Source organism: Cetorhinus maximus, chromosome 1, assembly GCF_964194155.1.
Source record: "Cetorhinus maximus chromosome 1, sCetMax3.hap1.1, whole genome shotgun sequence".
Lineage (NCBI taxonomy): Eukaryota > Metazoa > Chordata > Chondrichthyes > Lamniformes > Cetorhinidae > Cetorhinus > Cetorhinus maximus.
In genome coordinates this window covers 138,474,628-138,498,965 of record NC_135879.1, presented here as the reverse complement: position 1 = coordinate 138,498,965, position 24,338 = coordinate 138,474,628, and the positions used below count along the sequence as shown (strand labels likewise).

At 45.2% G+C, this 24,338-nt stretch overlaps 1 protein-coding gene across 1 annotated transcript in view; it reads left to right on the top strand.

The window, feature by feature from the left end:
• LOC144683797 (gamma-aminobutyric acid receptor subunit alpha-2-like) overlaps positions 1 to 24,338 on the top strand; it is a 412,721-nt gene that overhangs the window by 183,169 nt on the left and 205,214 nt on the right. Inside the window, exon 4 of the mRNA XM_078547208.1 lies at positions 8,253 to 8,320. Coding sequence (XP_078403334.1) covers positions 8,253 to 8,320 — 68 coding nt within the window. The remainder of the gene's footprint in view (positions 1 to 8,252; positions 8,321 to 24,338) is intronic.

Sequence of the window (24,338 nt, the reverse complement as noted above, 5' to 3'; positions counted from 1 at the left end):
GACCTCCTCTGTGCTCCGGTGGCGCTGACCGCTGCTGCCACCACCTCCCAGGCCGGATTGGTGACTCTGGTGGACCTCCAGTGGCGAGAGTGGGCTAGACAATGCAGTGGTCTTCAACTGCGTCCAGCAGGTGCTCTAGGGAGGTGTCACTAAATTTCTGGGCTGCCGTCTTCTTTGCTTTCGGGGCCATCTGTCGCCTGGAGCAGTCCTGGTCTGTAGACATGAGGTGTTCTGTGGTCAGGTGCGCTTTAAATATGGCGCCTGGAGCGAGGAAGCACTGAGGTCATGGCATAGTGGGTAAACCTGTGCCTGCCTGCCAGTGACCCGGCATGTTTCCTGTTAACCCATTGTTAAAAAAGGCCAAGAAGAGGACAATACAGTGCAAAAACCTGCCATTGCAGCTGGTGGGTAAAATGGCTTTTATCACGCCGGGCTATTGCACTTAGCACAATTCTGGGGAGTTTCTGCCCTAGTACTTTGTTCTAAAAAATATTTACTCGTGTTAGGAAGAATGCAGAAAAGAGGGCTGTGACTGTTCTCAAGTGTAAAAGCTTAGGAAGGTGTTGTGGTCTAGCAAGAAGGAACTTAAATGACCTAGACCAAGACATCCCAGGTTGTTACTTCAAATTAAGAACCTAACAAAGAACAGGAATAAGCGAAAAGCACCTTTATCTGAGCATGATACACACTTGGAACTCTGCCAAATTAAATAATAATGACAAAAACATTTGGATCATTCAAAACATAATTAGATGCCATAATGGGAGAACTAATGTACTAAAGGGATGAGCTTCAGTGGAATGAATGACTTTTCACCCTTGATTTTTCCTAAGTTCACACTATTAGGCAATAATCCAACTTGAAATGAATTCAGTGAGACTACAGTTTGGAATCTAGTAAAAATAATTTACTACCATAGATTAACATGATGGGGCAAATGGAAATTAGATGGTTTTCATAAATTAACTATCCTCTGATTCTGCAAAGCCCGAATTATAAGTTCACGTGTGAAACCTGAAGTTACATTTTAATTATGTACATGTGTCGGACAACAACAGTTTGCATTATATAACATATTTATTGTAGTAAAAGGTCTCAAGGATTTCCACAGGAGTGTAATCAAACACAAGTTGGTAATGAGTTAGAAAAGAAATGGAACTGATTGGATTGCTCTATAGAGAACTGGCATGGAGTCGATTGGCCAAATGGCCTCTTTCTATGCTGTAATGAAGCTATGACCAGGATTTTACAGTTGGCGTGCGGGAACAGGCCCGTGTCGGGCCTGCATGTAAAATGACGCGCGATGATGTCAGGCATGCATCCCAATGTCACCGCATACCATCGCGATATTTCGGAAGGCGGGTGCGCTATGAGTTCGGAGGCGCACCTGCCATTAAATTACGGGCCAGTTAAGGCCCTTGAGGCACCAATTGTCTTTGATTTTTTGCAGTCTGTGCGATCTTCAGGGTGTCGCACGGCCACAATGGGCAGGCGGGTAGGAGACATTTTCAAAAACCTCATCCACAGGTGGGATAAGAGGGGTGAGTGGGCTCATTAATGTGAGTTGTTAGTACTTTAGATTATTACCTACTGCTACTTGCTTGTGTGAACAGGACAACTTCATTTCGCTTCAGAGCTGCTTTGACAGAAATAACAGACTTCAGTTCAGGACTCTGGAGGAATCATACCACTTGGGGCCTTCCAGGTATCAGACAGCCTTCCCTTACCCTGGGAATGGGGATTGTGCTCTCCGCTGGAGGCACCTCCTCTCAGGAGGAAGAGAGGGTCAGAAGGGGAAGGAGGCCAGGGGTCCATATTCAGCCTCCAGGGGAGCCACCTGTGGGAGGACAGGTGCAAACGCAAGGGCTGCAGGGACAGCAGGAAGTCCAAGGCGGAAGGGGCCGCAGAAGACACCACTATCCTGCTGCCAGGGTTTACAGGCGGCGAAGCAGCTACCTCAATATGCCTGAGGTGCAGTGCCGAAGGAGGCTACGTCTCTCAAGGGAGACAGGGACTTCCATTTGTCAGATGATCGATCCTGAGATCAGCTCCAGCTGTGTGGGTGGACACCCCATGCCAGTGGTGCTGAAGGTCATGGTTGCCCTCAACTTCCATGCCTCCGGCTCTTTCCAGGGGTCGGTCGGTGATCTTTGTGGAGTCTCCCAGTCAGCTGTCCATAGTTTTGTCAAGCTGATGACAGGCACTCTGTTCAGGCGTGCATCGACTTTCATTCACTACTGCTGGGATGAGGCCAGCCAGGCAGAGAGAGCCAGAGGTTTTGCAGCGATTGTTGGCTTCCCCGCGTCCAGGGTACAATAGACGCACACATGTGGCCACCAAGGCGCCAGCAGGTGAGCCCGGTGCCTTCGTCAACAGGAAGGGCTTCCACTCCATGAACGTGCAGATAGTGTGTGACCACAGGATGTAGATTCTTGAAGTCTGTGCAAGGTACCCTGGCAGCTCCCATGATGCGTACACCCTGAGACACTCATAGGTGCTGAGGCTCTTCAGTGCTCCACCTGCAAAACTAATGAAGCACCCAGAGGCTTGTTGAGAACCAACATATTTAATGATTTGCAGCTTAGCATACAGAAATCAAACTAAATGGAAAGTTGTTGAACATCACACCAACTTAACAGTAACTTAAAAGTGGGGCAAAAGAAAACCACTAGCGATAAGCTCATGTTATTGCTAAGGTGCTTTAAGTTTGCGTTTACGGGTGCTATGTCTAGGTGCTTCCCCCTCACTGGCCCCGGCATTGGAGACAGCCTGCTCACTCTGCTGTCCTGTAGGCCCTGATGACCTTGGCGGGCGTCCTCTGGCCCGTGGAGCTTATGCTGGCCCTGCCTGGGGGGCAGCGGCCAGTGGCATTGCTGGAATCTCCCCAGTCGCCGCAGCCTCATTGGATGCCACAGTCACCGGCAGAGGGGTGGAGGAGCTGCTGCCATCATATGGAGTGCCCTGAGAGGAGCCCACAGAGACGACAAGCAGCTTGTGCGCCAATGTCAGGTCGCTTTGGACCTCCCTGCTCGCCATTGATGGATGGTCACCTAGCTGGGATACTGGGTGCCCAATCCATCTCACACACTGACACTGACCAGCTGAGGTCATTGCCGGTGTGAGGGCTTGTAGGTCCGAGTGCATCCTCAGGAAGCCCTGATTGATCTCCTGGAGGAGTCTCTCCATGAGAGTCGCCACTCTCTCCATGGAGGAGGCATTGCACTCGGCCATGAGGGTCAATGCATTGCTCATGCTCCGCATGGACCCCTCTATCATGGAGACCATTGCACGCATTCTCTCATGTATCTCCACCAGATCCTCCCGCAAACCCTGCTGCACTTCCAGCATCTGCTGCCTCAGGGATGACTCCAGAGGTACATCATCAGTCACCGAATGAGCATGTTCCTGGTCCCCAGCAGTCCTCCGACTACCGGTGCCCTAGGCACTCTCTGCCTCCGCTTGCGTCTCAACTCAGTGTGAAGTGCTCTCACTGCTGTGCACCGAGATACTAGCCAACAATCTTATTTCCAGTGAGGTGCTGGTATCTGCACTGGTGCCTGCCTGGCTGAGAGGGTGTGACGCTGGTGCGTTCATATCATCTGTGCCCTCAGAGATGAGCGGTGGCCCCTCAGATTCCTGAGACCGAGGGTGTTCTGTTAAGCCTGAAAGGAAGAACAAGGACATGTGATTAGTTGAATTAGTTACACTGTTAATGTTCATGTCTGGCACCCGGATCAAGATGCCCTCGTCTTTCCATTATCAATGGGGATTCCATGTTGGAGGCTGAAATCAATATCCAGTCAACAGTGGAATGGTTGCAATGACAGACATTCTGACCTCAGTGCACTGCACCCGTACCTCCCTGTGGCACCCCAACCTCACCACAGCCGGTTTACGTAAGTGCATGGTGCCTCTCCAGCTCCAGGGCCCCCTGCTCATATCTGGGAAGGATTAGAAGGTGGGGCGGCCTTCCACCAGTCCGCAGCCTCGCAACGTTATTGTGGGCTGTCTTCTCCTGAAAGGAGAGAGGAGCATCGATTAGTCCACCCTATATCTCCATTGCCATTGCAGCCTTGCCACCCCCACCTGAGGAAAACCTTGCAGGGCTCAACCGATTTGTGAACCTGGAGCTGCAAAACATTCATTCCAAGCAACCAGGATTCACTCCCTTGCCCAGATGCTGCCTCATTGACATTTGCCACTCACACTCTAAGATCTCTGAGGTCCGGGAGAGTGGGGGGTTCCCTAACTGCTGTGCTAAGTGACCCATGCCAACATGGTACTCACCCTTCCCAATTGCAGAAGGACACTAAACCGCTTGCAGCACTACACCCATTTGTGCCTCACCACATCATAGGAGCTGACTGTGATGCCACCTCCTCCCAGGCATTTTTGGTTAGGTGGGGTGGCCTCCTCCTCCCGTCCTCTGGGGCAATAATGATATCCCTGTGTGCTGCCACCTCCTCCAGGAAGGCAGTGAGGCACTTGTCGGAAAACCTTGGGGCCGACTGCCCCGTCGACCTGCCCTCCCGCCTGCCCTGTTCTCCGACGACGCTATGCATTGCTGATCTGCGAAGACAATGGCAGCCTTAGCGCAGCCCCCTGTGCTGGTTTTGAAAAGGCCACCGGGTTGTCATTGGACCTGGCAGACATTGGCCTCCCACCCCTGCCCGCCCCTTCCTGTATTAATCCTGGGAAATGTGCATTACGCTGGGTGGGCCTTAATTGGCCCACCCGCGTATAATGGCGATGTGCACCCAATCGCAGGCGGCGGTCGGGTTCTCGACCACCCCTGCCCATTCCCGCCTAGTCTGCGCACCGACTGAAAAATTCAGGCTTATAACTTTATAAGGAGAGATTAGCACAGCTGAACCAAATGTTTGATCAAAGAGATAACTTGAAATGAGCCTTACAGGAGGAGGGAGAGGAGCAGAGAGATGCAAAGATGCTGAGAGGTCAGAATTGAAGGAGCCCAGAGATTTTGGAGGGCCTTAGGGCTGGAAGAAGTTACAAAGATAGGGAGTGGCGAGGCTATGGAGAGATTTGAAATCACACTTCAAATGGGAGATATATGTTCTTTATATTGTGAAGATGTCTGCAATTCATATAACTGCTGTACCCACATCCTAGGTTGGATAATTAGTACCAGCTCCTCTGTCACCTACATGCTGTGTTCTATTTACAGAAATTAGTTTCTTTACTCTGGGGGATTTGCAACTTAATGTACAGATTGTAATTTCTTTGGTAATATTTTATTTAGTACAGGTATTATCCATGGAACATAGAATGGGAATATTTGTGTCATATGTCAGCACATTGCTTGCATATGACATAATAGTGCACAATATTCCAGTTAAAAGTGATTACCAGTTGTGCACTTCCGGGAATTGGCTCTTGGGGAAAGATTTTCCCCCAGTTGGGGGGGAGTGCGGGTGCGGGAACGGGCGTGGGTGGGCACGCCTCCGATTGGCACCCTCGATTGGGGGCTTGCCACTATTTTACGTGGGCGAGCCAATTAAGGCCCGCCCAGCGTGATGTCCACCAGGAAACGCTATGTGCTCCCTGTGCAGGTGGGGCGGGGGGTTGGGGGGGATTCTCTGAGCTGAAGACCGCACAGATTTCCCTGAGGCTAAGTGCTGCCTCAGGGAGATCAGCTCGGAATTAAAATTTTTATTGAAATTATAAAAGTTTCCCTGACATGTCCCCTCATGTGACACTGTCGCATGAGTTGGGACATGTCCATAAATTTTATTGAAAGATTTGATAAAAATTTAAATACCCTCATGAAACCTCATCCCGCCCGTGGATCAGGTTTCATGCTTTTTCTGAAGCCCACCAGGGATCTCAGTCTGTCCCCCAACCTTAAGGTTGGACGGGCAGGTCCATTAATTACCTTAATTAGTTTTTCAATAGCCTCAATAGGCCATTGACAGGTCGGCAGGCGCGCAGCTGACTTGGCTGCGACCCCGCCAACCTGAAAATGGAAATGATGCGGGGTGACGTTAGGTATTCCACCCAACGTCATTCCGCGTCATTTTACCCATTGGCGAGTGGGCCCCACCCCCGCTCACCGACCGGAAGATCCTGCCATTGAAAATTTTGCTGAATCATCTTTCATTGCCTCAGATGTCCCAATGCGTTAGACAGCATCTAGTACCCTGCATTTCTGAACAAATTACTGTTATGTGGCCTCCCTAAAAACCATCTTTATGGGTATCAACTCAGGGTTCATCAGGGGAGTGAGCTCGATTCTATTCTCTATCACCAACAGCTGCAGGAACCTGCATTTATATAGCACGTATAATGTAGCAAGACATCCTCAGAGGAGCACTATCAAAAGAAAATTGGCTGAGCCACATAAGAGCTCTGTAGACTAAAAGCTTGGCCAAAGAGGTAGATTTTAAGGAGCATCTTAAAAGAGGAGAGAGAGGAAAGAAGTGAAGAGGTTTAGGGAGGGCACAGGTAGTTAAAAACACTGCTGTCAATGGTGCAGCGATTAAAGTCGTTAAGGCTGGAATTGGCAGAACACAGAAATCTCAGAAGTTTGTAGGTGTCGGGGAGGTCATGTAGATAGAGATTGCCAAGGGCAAAGAAAGATTTGAAATCAAGGGTGAGAATGTTCAGATTATAGTGTCCAGACTGGAACCAATGTAGATCAGGACTAGTGGGTGAATGGGACTTAGTACAAGTTTGGATTTGGAAAGTGAAGGTTTTAATAAGTTCAAGCTTATGTGAAGTGGAAGATGGAAGTCTGGCCATGAGAGCATTTAAATAGAAAAGTCTAGAAGGTAACAAAGCATGGATGAGTGTTTCAACGGTAGCTGCGCTGAGGCAGGGGCAGAGATGGGCAATTTTTTATAAATTCCTTCATGGAATAGCTGGGCCAGCATTTGTTTCCCATCCCTATTTGCCCTTGAGAAGGTGGTGGTGAACTGCCTTCTTGAACAGCAGCCATTCATCTGGTGTATGTTTACCTACAGTGCTTTTAGGAAGAGAATTCCAGGATTATGAACTCACAACAGTGAAGGAACAATGATATAGTTTCAAGTTAGGAAGGTGGGTGGCTTGGAGGGGCACTAGCAGGTGGTGGTTTCCCATGTACCTGCTGCCCTTGTTGTCTAGATGGTAGAGGTCACGAGTTTGGAAGGTGCTGTTGAAGAAGTCTTGGTGAGTTGCTGTAGTGAATATTATATATGGTACACACTGCTGTCACCTTGGACTGGTGATGAAGGGAGTGAATGTTCAAGGTGCTCAATGGGTTGCTGATTATGTGGGCTGCTTTGTCCTGGATGGTATTGAGCTTCTTGAGTGTTGTTGGAGCTGCACTCATCCAGGCAAGGGGAGAGTATTCCATCACATTCTTGATTCTCTCTTGTTGGAGATGGTCATTGCCTAGCACTTGTGTGGCATGAATATTACTTCCCACTTATTAGCCCAAGCCCGAAGATTGTCCAGGTCTTGCAGCATATGGCACAAACTGCTTCGGGAGCCACGAATGGTGCTGAACATTGTACAATCATCAGTGAACACCCCCACTTCTGACCTTATGATGGAAGGAAGATCATTGGTTAAGGAGCTGAAGACGGTTGGGCCTAGATCACTACCCTGGCGAATGCATGCAGAGATGTCCTGCGCCTATGATGTTTGGCCTCCAACAACCACAACCACCTTCCTTACTAAGGTAGAAGTTGGCAATCTTGATGAGAGTGTGGATATGTGGTCAGAAGCTCATCTATGAATTTTGATTTGCAATTTTTCTGGGCATTAGTATTGAATCATTTCTACAGACATGGACTGAAACCCACGAGTGGCTATTCAGATGTCGTCATCATATCACTGCATTCACTACCATTCCTTTGCAGAACAAGTAGCCCCTCTCAGAATTCATTGTGCTCCATAAAATATAAAACATACATGTTTCTAATATCTGTGCAAAAAACTGCTCTGTATTTTCTAAAGATCAATATTCATAGAATATTTCATTTATAGTATATAATCATAGAATCATAATTATTTTCAACTAAGCATTTAGTGTGTTAGGTTATATTATGTAGCAAATTTAAAATAGTGTTATAAAATAAGGAGTCTATTAATTATGATACAAATAGCATCATAAACTGAAAAGATTATACTCATGGCGGGTGTAGTATGTAAAGATGATTTTTTTTCAGTTGATTAGTAGGGACATGCTTACATTTATTTCAATTATCTATTTGGAAACCACCAGTCTTTTATATTTTCTTATTCATCAGAAAGAATAACAGAAGTCAAGACAGACATCTATGTGACAAGCTTTGGACCTGTTTCAGACACTGACATGGTAAGTACAAATATGTTTTTGAAATATAAACATGTTCATTGTTCAATTTTTGCAATGCATGTAACAAATAATAATAAAGGAGTGTGTTTATTTAATGTAATTGTGGGTGGGATTTTGTGTTCAGCGGCGAAGCAAAGCACTTGCTGCTGATCTCCAAAGTTGCCCACAAAGATCTAGCGATCTCATAACATGGACTTCCCCTTTCCTGATGGCAGTTTACATCCGGTGCCAAGTCAAGGGGATCTCCGGGCAGCCAGCAACAGTGATGCCAGCAAGCAAAATAGCAGATAATCACATTGCAGTGCTCTCATAGACAGCAAACCAGGAAGTTAAAAGTATATTTTATCCTTCACTTTAAATTTAAATTTTCATATAGCGAAATAAATGATTATGCTTGGATTAAGACAGAAGATAAAATCCATAAAAATGATTTTAAAAACGTAAAGTCAGCTTTTCAAGGCTGGTCTTTAGCAGTGATTATGACCTATCAACTGTTAAAAACCCAGTTACATCTCATTCAACAAGGTATAACTTTTTCAAGAGTTTTTACAGTGAATCTAACGGCAAAAGCACAAGTTTTCATCAATTCACTGTCTGCTCAGGTTTGCGCACTGGGAACATCAACACCGTACCCTCTGTAGGAGTGTGGCATCACTGAATCATCAAACCATAGAATGGTTACAGCACAGAAAGAGACCATTCGACCTGTTGTGTCTGTACCAGCTCTCTGCAAGAGCAATTTACCTAGTCCCATTCCCCCACCTTTTCCCCATAGCCCAACAGATCTTTTCTCTTCAGATACTTATACAATTCTCTTTTGAAGCCCTCAATTTAATGTGCCTCCAGTTCACTCTCAGAAGTGCATTCCAGCTCCTAACGACTCGTTGCATTAAAAGGTTTTTCCTCATGTCACCATTGTTTCTTTTACACCTTAAATTGGTGCCCTCTGGCTCTGGACTTAGCCACCAAAGGGGTCAGTTTCCCACGATCTGCTCAGTCCAGTCTCCCCTTAATCATTTCTTCCCCAAGGAGAACAACCCCAGCTTCTGCAACCTATCCGCAGAACTGAAGTTCCTCATCCCTGGAACCATTTTTGTGAATTTTTTCTGCACTCTCTCTAATACTTTCACATCTTTCCTGAAGTGCAAAACCCAGATCTAGTCACAGTTGAGGCTGAACCAATGCTTTATACAGGTTTATCATAACTTCCTGGCTTTTGTATTCAATGCCCCTGTTTATAAAGTCCAGGATCCTGTATGCTTTATGCCCCACTTTCTCAACCTGCCTTGCCACCTTCAATGATTTGTGCACATATAACTCAGGTCTCTCTGCTCCTGAACCTCCTTTAGAATAGTACCTTTCATTTTATATTGCCTTGCCTCATTCTTCCTTTGAAAATGAATCACTTCACGCTGCATAAATTTCACCTGTCACTTGTCCACCCATCCCACCAACCTGTCTATGTCCTTCGAAGTTTAACACTATCCTCTTCAGAACTCACGGGAGAGGTGGCCACGACTGGGACTACAGAGAGTCCCAGAGGGAAGCAAACTGCAATGGAGCTCGGACAAAGGTAAGTCCAGAGTCTTGTTGGGGCCTGCCAACCTGGGGGTGAGGGCTGGTGTGGATAGACCAGGGGAGGGGGAAACATGGGGTTGGGGGGGAAATGGTGGGGGTTCTTCTGATAGACATAGGGGTCTCAAAATGGAGTCCCCCTTTCCCGGCCACCAGTCTGCCAGGTTTCACTTGGTGAGCTGGGCATTTGGAGCCAGCTTCCCCCATCAGCTAAAATCCCAGTGGTGGCAGGAGGAGGCCCCTAAGTAGCCTCAATTGGTCCACAGGCAAGCATTGCTATTAAAATTGAAGCGGGGTTGGGCGGAGGAACATAGATTCTGGGAATGGCCCCGCTTGCATGGCGCTCAATTTTATACCCCCCGCCCCACTTTCTTCCATCCCGTTTCTTGGGTTTTTTAAAAGTTTCCCCACCACCAAGATTAAACTGACTGGCCTATAGTTGCTAGACTTATCCATACATGCTTTTTTGTTCTAGGGTGTAACATTTGTAGTTATCCTGTTCTCAGGCATCACCTTTGTACCTAAGGAGGATTGAAAAATTATGGCCAGTCAATTTCCGTCCTTATCCATTTTTATCCATTTTGGTCGGAAGAATAAAAAGACGACTTATTATTTAAATGGAGAGAAACTTCAGAATGCTTCAGTGCAGAGGGATCTGGGTGTCCTTGTACATGAATCGCTGAAAGCAAGCATGCAGGTACAGCAGGTAATAAGGAAGGCAAATGGAATTTTGGCATTTATTGCTAAAGAAATAGAGTATTGAGATAGTGAACTGTTGTTGCAACTGTACAAGGCATTGGTAAGACCGCACCTGGAGTATTGTGCACAGTTTTGATCCCTTTAATTGAGCAAGGATGTAATTGCATTGGAAGTGGTGTACAGGAGTTTCACTAGATTGATTCCAGAGATTTCCTCATTGTCTTATGAGGAGAGATTGAGCAGTTTAGGCCTTTACTTGCTAGAATTTAGAAGGATGAGAGGAGACCTAATTGAGGTATATAAGATGCTAAAGGGGATAGACATGGAGTGGATGTTTCCCCTTGTGGGGCATTCTGGAATGAGAGGCCATAGTTTTAGGCTAAGGGGTAGTAGTTTTAAATCAGAGATGAGGAGGATTTACTTTTCTCAAAGGGTCGTGAATCTGTGGAATTCACTACCTCAGAGTGCAGTGGATGCCGGAATGCTGAATAAATTTAAGGAGGAGATAGACAGATTTTTAATTAGTAATGGGTTGACAGGTTATGGGGAGAGGGCGGGAAATTGGAGTTGAGGCTGAAATGAGATCAGCCATGATCGTAATGAATGGTGGGGCAGGCTCGAAGGGCTGAATTGCCTACTCCTGCTCCTAGCTCTTATGTTCTTATGTTCTTCCCTCAGTATCCTTGGATGCATATCAACCAGTCCTGATGAATTGCGAAATTTAGGACACCAATTTATTATGATTGGCAAAAGAAGCAAAAACAACATGAGGAAAAATCTTTTTATGCGGTGAATGGTTTGGATCTGGAATGCACTGCCTGAGAGTGGGTGGAGACAGATTCAATTGTGGCTTTCAAAATAGAGTTGTAGGGCTAAGGGGAAGGGGACTAGGTGAGCTGAACTTGCAGAGAGCCGACACAGAAAGGATGGGCCAAATGGTCACTCTCTACGCTGTGACCATTCTATGATTCTAAGTACAGGCAGCATATCTAAAAACTTTCCTTACAAACTATTAGACCATCCACTGCCTCAACTATCTCTTCTTTCAAAATGACATGGGTAGCATCTTCTTCCTTGGTAAAGACATGTGCAAAGTATTCATTTAACACATCAGCCATGCATTGTGTCTTGATGTATAAATTCCCTTTTAGGCCCATAATCAGTCCCACTCCTCCTTTTCCCCCACTTTTACAATTTATATGCCTATAGAGAACTTTTGAATTTTCTTTTATGTTTGCTGCTAGTTTGGGCTGACAAGTGGCAAGTAACATTCACGCCACCCAAGTGCCAGGCAATGACCATCTCCAACAAGAGAGAATGTCACCATCTCCCCTTGACGTTCAATGGTATTACCATCATTGAATCCCCCACTATCAACATCCTGGGAGTTACTATTGACCAGAAACCGAACTGGACTAGCCATATAAATACTGTGGCTACAAGAGCAGGTCAGAGGCTAGGAACCCTGTGACAAGTAACTCAACTCCTGACTCCCCAAAGCCTGTCCACCATCTACAAGGCACAAGTCAGGAGTGTGATGGAATACTCCCCACTTACCTGGATAAGTGCAGCTCCCACAACATTCAAGAAGCTTGACACTATCCAGGACAAAGCAGCCCACTTGATTGTCACCACATCCACAAACATTCACTCCCTCTACCACTGACGCACAGTAGCAGCAGTGTGTACCATCTACAAGATGCACTGCAGGAATTCACCAAGGGTCCTTAGACAGCGCCTTCCAAACCCACGGCCACTACCATGTAGAAGGATAGGGGCAGCAGATAGATGGCAACACCACCACCTGGAAGTTCCCCTCCAAGTCACTCACCATCCTGACTTGGAAATATATTGCCGTTCCCTCACTGTCACTGGGTCAAATCCCTGGAACTCCCTTTGTAACAGCACTGTGGGTATACCTACATCACATGGACTGCAGCAGTTCAAGAAGGCAGCTCACCACCACCTTCTCCAGGGCAACTAGGAATGGGCAATGAATGCTGGCCCAGCCAGCGAAGCCCACATCCTGTGAATAAATAAAAAAACATTCCCATATGCTCTCTTAGCTTCTCTTATTTGTTTTTTCATTGTCCCCCCATCCCTCACTGAACCTTCTATTTTCAGCCTAGTTCTCAATTGTGTTTTCCACCTGACATTTGTCATACACATTTTTTTCTGCTTTATTTTAGTCTCTAAATCTTTCATTATACAGGGGGCTCTGAATCTGTTTGCCCTACCTTTCCTCCTCAAGCAATGTACCTTGACTCTACTTGAACTACCTCCTCTTTAAAGGCTACCCATTGTTCTAGTGTAATTTTACCTGCCAGTCTCTGGCTCCAAATCACCTGGACCAGACCTGTTCTCAACCCATTGAAGTTGGCTCTCCCCCAGTTATTTTTATCCTGGATTTCTCCTTTTCCATAGGCATCCCAAACATTATGATACTATGAACACTGCTTCTAAATGTTACACTGCTGACACTTGATGCACCTCATTCCCCAGAACCAGATCCAGCAATGCCTTCTTCCTTGTTGGACTGGAAACCATACTGATGTGAAAAATTCTCTTGAACACACTGTCGAAACTCTTGCCCCTCTCTTCCCCTTACACTATTACAATGCCAGTCTATACTTTCAAGAACACTTTAATCACAGAAAATAGTTGATTTTCAAGGACTAAGAACATTCTGGAAGAACTTGTGTTTTAAAAGACACTATTCCTTAAAGGGTTAATGCAAGACACTGATTGCTATTCCTGGAGGGGAAAAAAAAATCTGTAATTAAGCAGTTGTAAAGAATCTGGAAACCTCTTGACCTTGGATGACTGTGTACAAAGGCAGTCACGTAGTAGTTTATGGCTCTGAAAAAAAACCATGCCTGGAAGAAGGCGTTTAAAAGCTGGTTTTGGTTTTGTTTTTGAGAAGCAACGTTCTGTATCTAAACACATATAGCATTTGAAACAAAACAGATGAACTGATAGCGCAAATAGAAATAAATAAGTATGATCTGATAGCCATTACAGAGACATGGCTGCACGATTACATAGATTAGGACCTGAATGTTGAAGGGTATATGACATTTAGGAAGGATAGAAAGTTAGGAAAAGGTGGAGGGGTGGCTCTGTTAATTAATGATAGGATTAGCACGTTAGAGAGGAGTTCAGGAAACTGGAATGTAGAAGCAGCTTGGGTTGAGATGAGAAATGATAAAGGCAAGAAGTCACTTGTGGGAGTGGTGTTCAGGCTTCCTAATTGTAACTACACAGTAGGACAAGGTATAAAAAAAGAGATAATGCGAGGTCGTCATAAAGATACAATGATAATCATGGGGGATTTTAATCTATATATAGACTGGAAAAATCAGATGGGCAAAGGTGGCATAGATGAGGAGTTCATAGAATATTTTTGGGATAGTTTCGTGGAACAGAATGTTCTGGGGCCAATCAGAGAACAAGCTAAATTGGACCAGGTATTGTGCAACTAGGTACAATTCATTGATAGCTTCATAGTGAAGGCACCCCAACTGGCAATGATCATAATATGATTGAGTTTTACATTCAGTTTGAGAGAGAGAAGAGTGAGTCCATGACTAGTATTTTAAACTTAAATAAGGTTGTAAAGAAAGCTTTTGGCATACTGGCCTTCATAAATCAAAGGATTGAGAATAGGAGTTGGGATGTTATGGTGAGGTTGTATAAGACATTGGTGAGGCCAACTTTGGAGTATTGTGTGCAGTTCTGGTCGCCTAACTACTGGAAGGATATCAGTAAGATTGAGAGAGTACAGAGAAGATTTACTAGGATGTTGCCGGGTCTTAAGGAGTTGAGTTACAGGGAAAGATTAAACAGGTTAGGACTTTATTCCTTGGAGCGTAGAAGAATGAGGGGAGATTTGATAGAAGTTTACAAAATTGTGAGGGGTATAAACAGAGTAAATGCGAGTAGGCTCTTTCCACTTAGATTAGGAGAAATAAACATGAGAGGACATGGCTTTAGGGTGAAAGGGGAAAGGTTTAGGGGGAACATTAGGGGGAACTTCTTCACTCAGAGAGTGGTGAGAGTGTGGAACGAGCTACCATCTGACGTGGTAAATGCGGGCTCACTCTTGAGTTTTAAGAATAAATTAGATAGATACATGGATGGGAAAGGTCTGGAGGGTTATGGACTAGGTGCAGGTCAATGGGATTAGCGGAATAATATTTCGGCACAGACTAGAAGGGCCGAATGGCCTGTTTTCTGTGCTGTAGTGTTCTATGGTTCTATGGTTCTAAGGGCAATAATTAGGGCATGAAAGCAGAGTTAGCTAAAGTGAAATGGCAAATGAGGTTAAGGGATAGGTCAATAGAGATGCAGTGGCAGACTTTTTAAGGGATATTTCAGAATACACAGAATAGATACACTCCAATGAGAAAAAAATACCAAGGGGAGGACCCACCATCCTTGGTTAACTAAAAAAGTTAAAGGCAATGTCAAACTGAAAGAAAAATGATAACATTACACAAAGATGGGTGGCAGGTCAGAAGATTGGACAGAATATAAAAAAACAGCAAAGAATGACTAAAAGATCAATAAGGAGGGAAAAATTAGAATACGAGACGAAGCTAACTAGAAATGTAAAGACGGGTAGTAAGAGTTTCTGTGGTTATTTAAATAAGAAAAGAGTCAAAAAGTGAGTGTTGGTCCTATAGAAAGTGAGTCTGCTGAATTGATAATGGAAAATAAGGAGATTGCAAATGAATTGAATTGGTATTTTGCATCGGTCTTCACTACAGATACAAGCAACATCCCAGAAATAGCTGTAAGTCAGGAAATGGAGGGGAGAAAGGAACTCGGGCAAATTACAATTATCAAGGAAGTGGTATTGAGCAAATTGTTGGAACTGTGGGCTGACTTCATCCGAGGGTCTTGAAAGAAGTGCATAGTTATATAGTTAATGCATTGATTTTAATTTTCCAAAACTCCCTGGATTCGGGGAAGATTCAGTTAGATTGGTAGATAGCAAATGTAACTCTTTTATTCAGAAAGGAGGGAGACAGAAAATAGGAAACTACCCTTACACATACCCTTAACAGCTTAACATCTGTCATAGGGAAAATGTTAGAAGCTATTATTAAAGATGTTATAGTAGTGGACTTTAGAAAAATTCAAGGTAAACAATGGTTTTGTGAAAGGGAAATCATGTTTAACCAATTTCTTGGAGTTCTTTGAAGAAGTCACATGTATTGTGGATAAAGGAGAATTGGTGGATGTACTGTACTTGGATTTCCAGAAGGCATTGGATAATGTGCCACATCAAACGTTATTGCAGAAAATAAAAGCTCATGGTATATTAGCATATTGGCATGGATAGAAGATTGACTAGCTAACAGAAAGCAGAGAGTTAGCATTTTTTTTTCCTGGTTGGCGGGATGTAACAAGTGGTGTGCCATAGGGATCAGTGCTGGTGCCTCAACTTCTTAGAATATGTATAAATTACTTTGATGAAGGGACTGAAGGTATGGTTGATAAATTTGCTGACGACACAAAGATAGTTGTGAAGATGACATGAGGAGGCTACAAAGTGACAGACAGGTTAAGTAAGTGGGCAAAGATCTGGCAAATGGAGTTTAATGTGGGCAAATGTGAAATTGTCCATTTTGGCAGGAAGAATAAAAAAGAAGCATATAATCTAAATGGTGAGAGGTTGCAGAGCTCTGAGATTCAGAAGGATCTGGGTGTCCTAGTGCATGAATAACAAAAGGCTAGTATGCAAGTACAGCAAGTAATTAGGAAAGCTAATATAATGTTATCATTTAGACCATAAGACCATAAGACATAGGAGCAGAAATTAGGCCATTCGGCCTGAGTCTGCTCTGCCATGCAATCATGGCTGATAAAATTTATTGTGAGGGGAATTGATTCCAAAAGTAGGGAGTTATGCTTCAGTTATACAGGGCACTGGTGAGACCATATCTGGAGTACCGTGTACAGTATGGGTCTCCTAATTTAAGAAAAGATGTAAATGCTTTGGAAGTAGTTCAGAGAAGGTTTACGAGACTAATACCAGGAGTGGGAGGGTTGTCTTATGAGGAAAGGTTGGACAGGCTAGGTTTGTATCCACTGGAGTTTAGAAGAGTTGGAGGAGACTTGACCTTTAAGATCCTGAGGGGTCTTGACAGAGTTGATGTGGAGAGGATGTTTCCTCTTGTTGGAGAATCTAGAACTAGGAGGTCACTGTTTAAAGTAAGGGGTCACTCATTTAAGACCGAGATGAGGAGGCATTTTTTTTTCTTAGAGGGTCGTGGGTCTTTGGAACTCTCTTTCTCAAAAGACAGTGCAAGCAGAGTCTTTGAACATTTTCAAGGCAGAGCTAGATGGATTCTTGATAAGCAAGAGAGTGAAAGGATATTGGGGGTAAGCAGGAGTGTGGACTGGAGGTTACAATCTGATCAGCCATGGAGCGGACACCTGTAAATTCAAGGAGGCAGAATGTCATTACTGCCGTAGGAAAGGTCACGTGGCAAGGCAGTGCTGGGCAAACCTGAAGCAACCTGCAAAACAGCAAACCAACATGGTTGAATTAAAGAATACAGCAGAACTGAAGCTGCTAATACCAATGTTTATTCCCCGTATAACATTACAGCTGTGAAAACCAAACCCATCACTGTGACAATCCAAGTTAATGAGAAGCCACTAATAATGGAGGTGGACATGGGTGCCTCAGCTAGGGTGGTGGGAGAGCACACTTTCAGGTGCCTAAATGAAGGTAGACAGCCAATTAACCTGGAGTGAACAACCATTAAATTAAGGACATACACGGGAGAATCCATTCAGGTAAAGGGCATTGGCAAAGTGCCAGCTTCTTACAAGAAACAGACAACCCAGCTGCCTGTAATAATTGCGAAAGGAGAAGGACCCAGTCTTTTAGGCTGAGACTGGCTACTGAAGATCAGGCTCAACTGGTCTGAGATATTTCACCTAAAATCTGATGGAGTTCCAGAACTTCTAAGAAAATTAAACATGGCTTTTCGGGATGAACTAGGGAAGTTCAAAGGCATGCAGGCCAAGATACATGTGGAGCCACAGGCGACACCTTTAAAGCAAGACCTGTGACTTCTACATTGAAAGAAAAGGTTGATGAGGAGCTGTGCTGGTTAGAAAAGCTGGGCATTATCCAACCTGTTCAATTCTTGGAATGGGCTGCACCTTTAGTTCCAGTGGTTAAGCCCAACTGCACCATACATATCTGTGGAGACTATAAATTGACCGTAAATAAGGCAGCCAAACTAGACAAGTACCCTATCCCAAGGATAGATGACTTATATGCCAAACTGGCTGGAGGCATGCCCTATATGAAATTGGATATGAGTCACGCTCACCAGCAACTAGAGCTCAATAACACACTGAGGGAGTACGTAACCATTATTTTTTTTAATTTATTCATGGGATGTGGGCTTTGCTGACTGGGCCAGCATTTATTGCCCATCCCTAGTTGCCCTTGAGAAGGGAGCTGCCTTCTTGAACCGCTGCAGTCCATGTGGTGTAGGTACACCAACATTGCCAGTGCTGTTAACACACACAAGTGTCTCTATCAGTACACCTGTCTACCCTTCAGGGCCTCATCGGCATTTGCTATCTTCCAGAGAACAATGGACATACTTTTGCAAGGACTCCTACGATTAATTGTATATCTAGATGATGTCCTTAGCATGGGGTTAACCGAGACAGAACACTTGACCAACCTGGAGGAGATGCTAAGGACTTTCATGGAATCTAGCATATGGTTAAAGAAGGAAAAGTGAACATTTCAGGCACCAGAAGTGACTTACTTAGGCCACAGGGTGGATGCCATGGGACTGCACCCAGTAGAAGACAAAGTTCAGGCAATAAAAGATGTGCCATCACCATCCAATATAACAGAACTCAATTCCTTCCTGGGCATGATCAACTACTATAGCCGCTTCTTACCAAACCTATAAACTGTGTTGGCACGATTACACTTGTTACTAAAAAAGAATTACCATTGGTCTTGGGGGGGGTCACAACAGGAAGAAGCCTTCATGAAAGCAAAGGAATTGTTACATTTGTCATGTTTATTGGTACATTACAACCTGTTGAAAGAGCTGGTATTAACATGTGATGCCTCTTCCTATGGAGTGGGAGCTATGCTATCCCATAAAATGGAAAATGGGTCTGAAAGGCCCAATGGCTATGTCTCGAGAACCTCTCCACAGCCAAGAAAGGCTATTCCCTGCTAGAAAAGGATGGTTTATCAGTGATATTCGAGGTGAAGAAATTTCACCAGTACCTGCATGGTCGCCATTTCACCATTGTGTCAGACCATAAACCATTAATGGGTTTATTCAGCGAGGACAAGGCAATCCTGCCAATAGCATCAACAAGGATACAATGATGAGCTCCAACATTTTTGTGTACGAGTATACTTTTATGCACCGTCTCTGCTTACACATTGCAAATGCAGATACACTCAGTCGTCTCCCATTGCAGACAGAATTGTAAATGCTCCCGTTCCACAAGAATTAGTGCTATTAATGAATTTCTTAGATTCTTTGCCTGTGTGTGCAAAACAAATTAGAAATTGGACGAACAGAGATCCAACAACAGATCCAAAGTCAGAGACTTTGTCTTAAAAGGATGACCAAACTTGACTGTATCTGAAGAATTGAGACCATTCCATGTCAGACAGATGGAATTGAGCTGCCAAGGTGGGATTTTGTTATGGGGGTCAAGAATGGTCGTCCCACCACAATGCAGAGAACCGCTCTTGACAGAACTCCACACTGCCCATCCATGCATATCAAAAATGAAAATGTTTGTGCAAAGCTATGTCTAGTGGCCAGGCATTGATGGAGATATTGAAAACTTGGCCAAGCACTGTCTCCACTGTCAGCAACAACAGAAGTTGCCTGTTCCGGCTCCCCTGCATCCGTGGGAGTGGCCTGGTCGACCCTGAGTTTGATTACTTTTTGATTACGTAGGACCATTCTTGGGCACCATGTTCTTGTTAATTGTAGATGCACATTCCAAAAGGATGGACGTATATGAAGTCAAGTCGCCAACGTCAAACACAACTATAGAGAAGCTACGTCACAATTTCAGTATACATGGCCTACCTGGAATTGTCATTTCAGATAATGGCAGCACCACTTTTACCAGCACAGAGTTTCAGAAATGTATTGATCTGAATGGAATCAGACATATTAACAGCCCCTTACTATTCCTCATTGAATGGCCTAGCCAAGAAGGCAGTACAAATTTTTGTCTGGTATGAAAAAGCTGTCGGAAGGCACTCAGGAATCTCAACTTTCCCCGCTTTCTTTTCAGTTATCATACAACACCACATTTGACTACGGGTTCAACACTGTCTGAATTATTGATGAAACGCTGGCTATGTACATGGTTAAGCCTGGTGTTTCTGAATTTAGAGGGAAGGGAGAGCATAATCAGAGTAATTAAAAATTGAACCACGACATACACAGCAAAGCTTGCACATTCACTGTAGGTGACACAGTATTTGTGCAAAATTTCAGCAGTGGACCCTGTTGGGCTTCTGGAACTATTGTCACAGAGACTGGTCCATTATCTTACCAACAAGTGGGAGATAGAATCGTCCATAAGCACATAGATCATTATCATGCCAGAGAGACAGTCCAACTATTCCGCCTGTGTTTCACGTGAACCATCAATTCCTGAGGTGACTGGTCAGCCTAGAATAGGCATGCCCAATATCTCTGTAGAATTGCCAAACCCTGAACTACCACGTTCCGATGATGTGTCTCATGCTACAGTTCCAGATCCTGTCAATCCTATTGAGGAACCTCAAGTGGTAGAGCTACGCCGCTCTGGCCATATAAGGAGAGCACCTCAGAGACTTAATCTTCAATCACCTGAAATTGTATATATGTATATGTTGTTGGATGTTCAAATGTTTCCCTGTTAATAGAAATTGTAAAAAAAAACTAAAGGGGGAGGAAATGTGGTAACTGCGGGTATAGCTGTCTATCAGGGGTCATATGATGTTCTATGAAGGCTCCGACCAGTGAGCTCTAACGGTGGGAAATCCGGGGGGTGGGGCTTCCTGATGAGAGTCCTGATCGAGCGTGTAGCACCTGAAAAGCTCTCTGTAATAAAGTTTAGCTGTTTCATGTTGAAACCTGTCTGCTCTGTTGAGTCATCACAGGACCCCTTGAACTTACCCGGGACTCTGGTGCCCGGACTTAAGCTTTGATGTCCTCCTGCATTTCTCCTTCTCTCTATTGCAGCGCTGTCACTGCAGGGACTGGAGAGCTGCAGGCCAATCAGATTAGCTGGCAGCTCTCTAAAGCAGGAATTCCTCTCGAGTGAGGGTCAGAAGTTGCGCCTGCAGCCACTTAATGCTTTTTCAAGTATGAAATGGCTGTGGGGCACTCAGAGTAGTGGGACGTGAGACTCCGCCATCCAAAAAATTTAGGTCATAAACTCATTCACAGGGGTTAGAAGCCAGAAACAGCTGTGAATACCTTGTTTTGTGGCAATTCTTGGCACGGATAAAATGAAGAACTTATATCACATTAAGAATTTACCATTCTTTATCATGCCATCAGAAAAAAATATTCTGTCGTATTACCTGCAAAAAAAAATCAGCTCTCCATAGGGCTTGAAATGTGCCTGCTCCTTTAACAGTGCTGACGTCTTTAAGGCACATGAGGGGCCCAGGTTTCCTCCTGCCTTCATAACTACGGAAAATAGTGCATCCCAAAGTACACCCATGTTTAATTCAACCCAAGAATTAATTTAGTTACTAAGCTCCTGACTCAGGCTGAGCATATGTACTCTAATTGTGAAAATGCTGGAAATACTCAGCAAGTCATGCAGCATCTGTGGAGAGAAATGGGACGGAATTTTATCGGGCAACTTAGAAGAGTTCAGAAGTGGGAGGGCTGTGATATGGGAGTGGACCGTGTTTAGCTAAAAGTTCTGACTTCTTTATATTGCTCCTGGATTTTACCAGTGGCGGCAGTGACATAGCGGGAGATCAGTTATGGTATTTGAAAGTCCAATTAACTGCAGTAGTAAGGCACATTTCACATTTTACTGATGATACACAGGGAACAAAGTGCTTCAGAACCTTGCCTGGTTAAATGAGGCAGCAAAGAAGCAAAAGCTAGATGCTGGCTCTCTTAGGCAGGCATCGGTAGAACCAGCATGCAGTGGCAGGAAGAGTGATACACAGAGGGTATTGCCAGATGATGACAGAAAGGGGAGAAGTTGCCAGCACTGAAGGGGCATGCTGCCAGGGTCATATAGGGGCAGTGGCACTTGCTCCAAAGAAACAATTCAGGGAATGTTTTATGGGAAGGGGAGGCCACCTGGATAGAAGGCCTTGGAATAAGAGAGAGGCCACTTGCCATGGGCCACACCCACACAGGCTCTGGGGCACCCATTGAAGAGCAGGAGCAGTTCAGAGGGAGGAAGGTTCAAGCATCAGTGGAGGCGCACCAGGAACCTCAGTAACTGCAGGAGGGCCAGCCTCGCAGTTGGCATGCCAGCAAAGGGTGCAAAGGGACACACATACAGACACTTGAACACAGAAGAGGCTATCCCTGGGCTAGAGTGTGCCACCTGAGACAAAGGCTACCTACTAAAGACATGGCTATTTACGCCAATGAGGAACCCACGTATGGATGCAAAAGAGAGGTACAACACCTGCTGCTGAAGATGCAATTCAGATGTCTAGATCAATCAATTAGAACCATGCAGTATGCCCTAGCGAGTGTCTCACATATTATGGTGATCTGCTGTTCAATGCACTATCTAGCACTGAAGAGGGGGTTGCCCTTGAATAATGAGAGCATTGTTGATCACAATGCCTCCTCTAACAAGGAGGATGTAGAAGAGCCAGCTAATCAGGATGAGAGACCACAAGCAAGGTGCATTGAGGTGCACGCAAGGAAGGCTCATAATTCACCTAATACACAGCATTTTCTGTGACCTTTATGCCATTTGAGAAACATTCCAATAGTGCCTTCAATCAGTCCTGCTGTCACCTTCTCCATTTTGCACTCCTTTGCCCATGTGCACAGCTCAAAGGAGCAAGACTGAGGAGTTGAACGGATGTAGTGCATTCCATTGCCTCCAGCACATTGAAGGAGCATTACTGTGGGTGAGATTTCAGAAGGCAGCAAGAAGTTGATTGAGTAGCATCAACAGTGAACGAAGGATTTATTGAGTGGCAAACAGAAGCGAGTCTACATAATCTAATATCTACATAACCTAATCACCCTTGAATCCCTGATGCATCTAGATGCTTTTCTTAACTCTCTTATGAGTGCACCTGTGAGATACTAACCCTGTGCTTGTAACTGAGCTGGAGGCAGGCTGCTGCTGCTCGTGACTTGGGATGACCTTGGTGGCCATCCACTGACTACCTGGGACCTGGAGAGCCCTGCCATGCCCGAAGAACTCCTCAGAGCTGCAGGACCCTCATCTGTCGCTGCGGTTACTTGACGTGCTGTAGTCACTGGTAGAAGGGCTGAGGAGCCGCTTCCACACTTGGAGTGCCCTGAGAGGAGCACCTGGAAGTGGAAGGCAGCCGCTTCTCCTCCCTTGCAAACACACTTGTACCCCGCTGCTGACCTGAGAATGAGGAGGACCTGTTGGAGACTCCAGGTGCCATGCTGAACTTTTGCCTTGCCACTGCTGCTTTGAGCAATGGTATGCAAGTCAGCGTGCATCTCTGGCACTCACTGACTAGCCTGCTGGATCTGGCTCTCCGTGAGGATTGCCAGTTTCTTGATGGAGGAATCCATGTGCATACATGTTTGAGAAGTAGCAGGACACATGGCCTGGATGGACTTTTCCATCATTCGCACATACAAACGTACGAGAAAGAAGCAGAAGTAGGCCATTCGGCCCCTTGAGCCTGCTCCACCATTCAATAAGATCATGGCTGATCTGTTTGTGTTTTGAATTCCACATTCCCATCTACCTCTGATAATCTTTGATTCCCTTGCCTAACAAGAAGCTATCTATCTGTGCCTTAAAAATATTCAACGATCCCGCCTCCACCGCCCACCCTCTGAGAGAAAAAAAATTCTCCTCATCTCTGTCTTAAAAGGTCAGCCCCTAATTTTAAAACAGTGCCACATCAGGTATAGGTGAGATGAGGAAATGGGAAGCTCTTACTCCTTCAATGTTTCTGTTTTCTCATACAAGTCAGGGTCATTCCGAAAAACACACAGCTGGGGAGAGTGGGGGCCAACTAGTCACTTCTGAGGAGGAGGAGGAGGAGGAGAGATCCTCAGAGGGTGCAGTTTCACATCATTCCTTCCCACCCGCTCACATTGTTGGGTATGGATTCACAAGCTAGTGAGCACATCACAGACATGCCTGAGCAGCTGTCGGAGGTTGTGACAGCTGAGGCCCTGACAATCAGAGGACAGTGGGAGGTCAGGCCCATGCTGAACCCCAGGCAGCTGATGTGCCTCTGCAGTTGTCGGCAACATGGCATCTGTTGTAGCTGGGGTGAGAGGTGATGGGACATCTGGCAGAGCTACCAGAGGCTATGTGCAGTCATGGGTCCTTTTCTGATTGGCAGGATGTGGTGAGTGGAGTCCTTCAGGGGTCTGTGCTGGGACCTCAACTTTTTACAATTTATATCAATAACTTGGATGAGGGGACTGAAGGCATGGTAGCTAAATTTGCAGGTGACACAAAGATAGGTAGGAAAGTATGTTGTGAAGAGGACATTAGGAGGTTGCAGACAGAT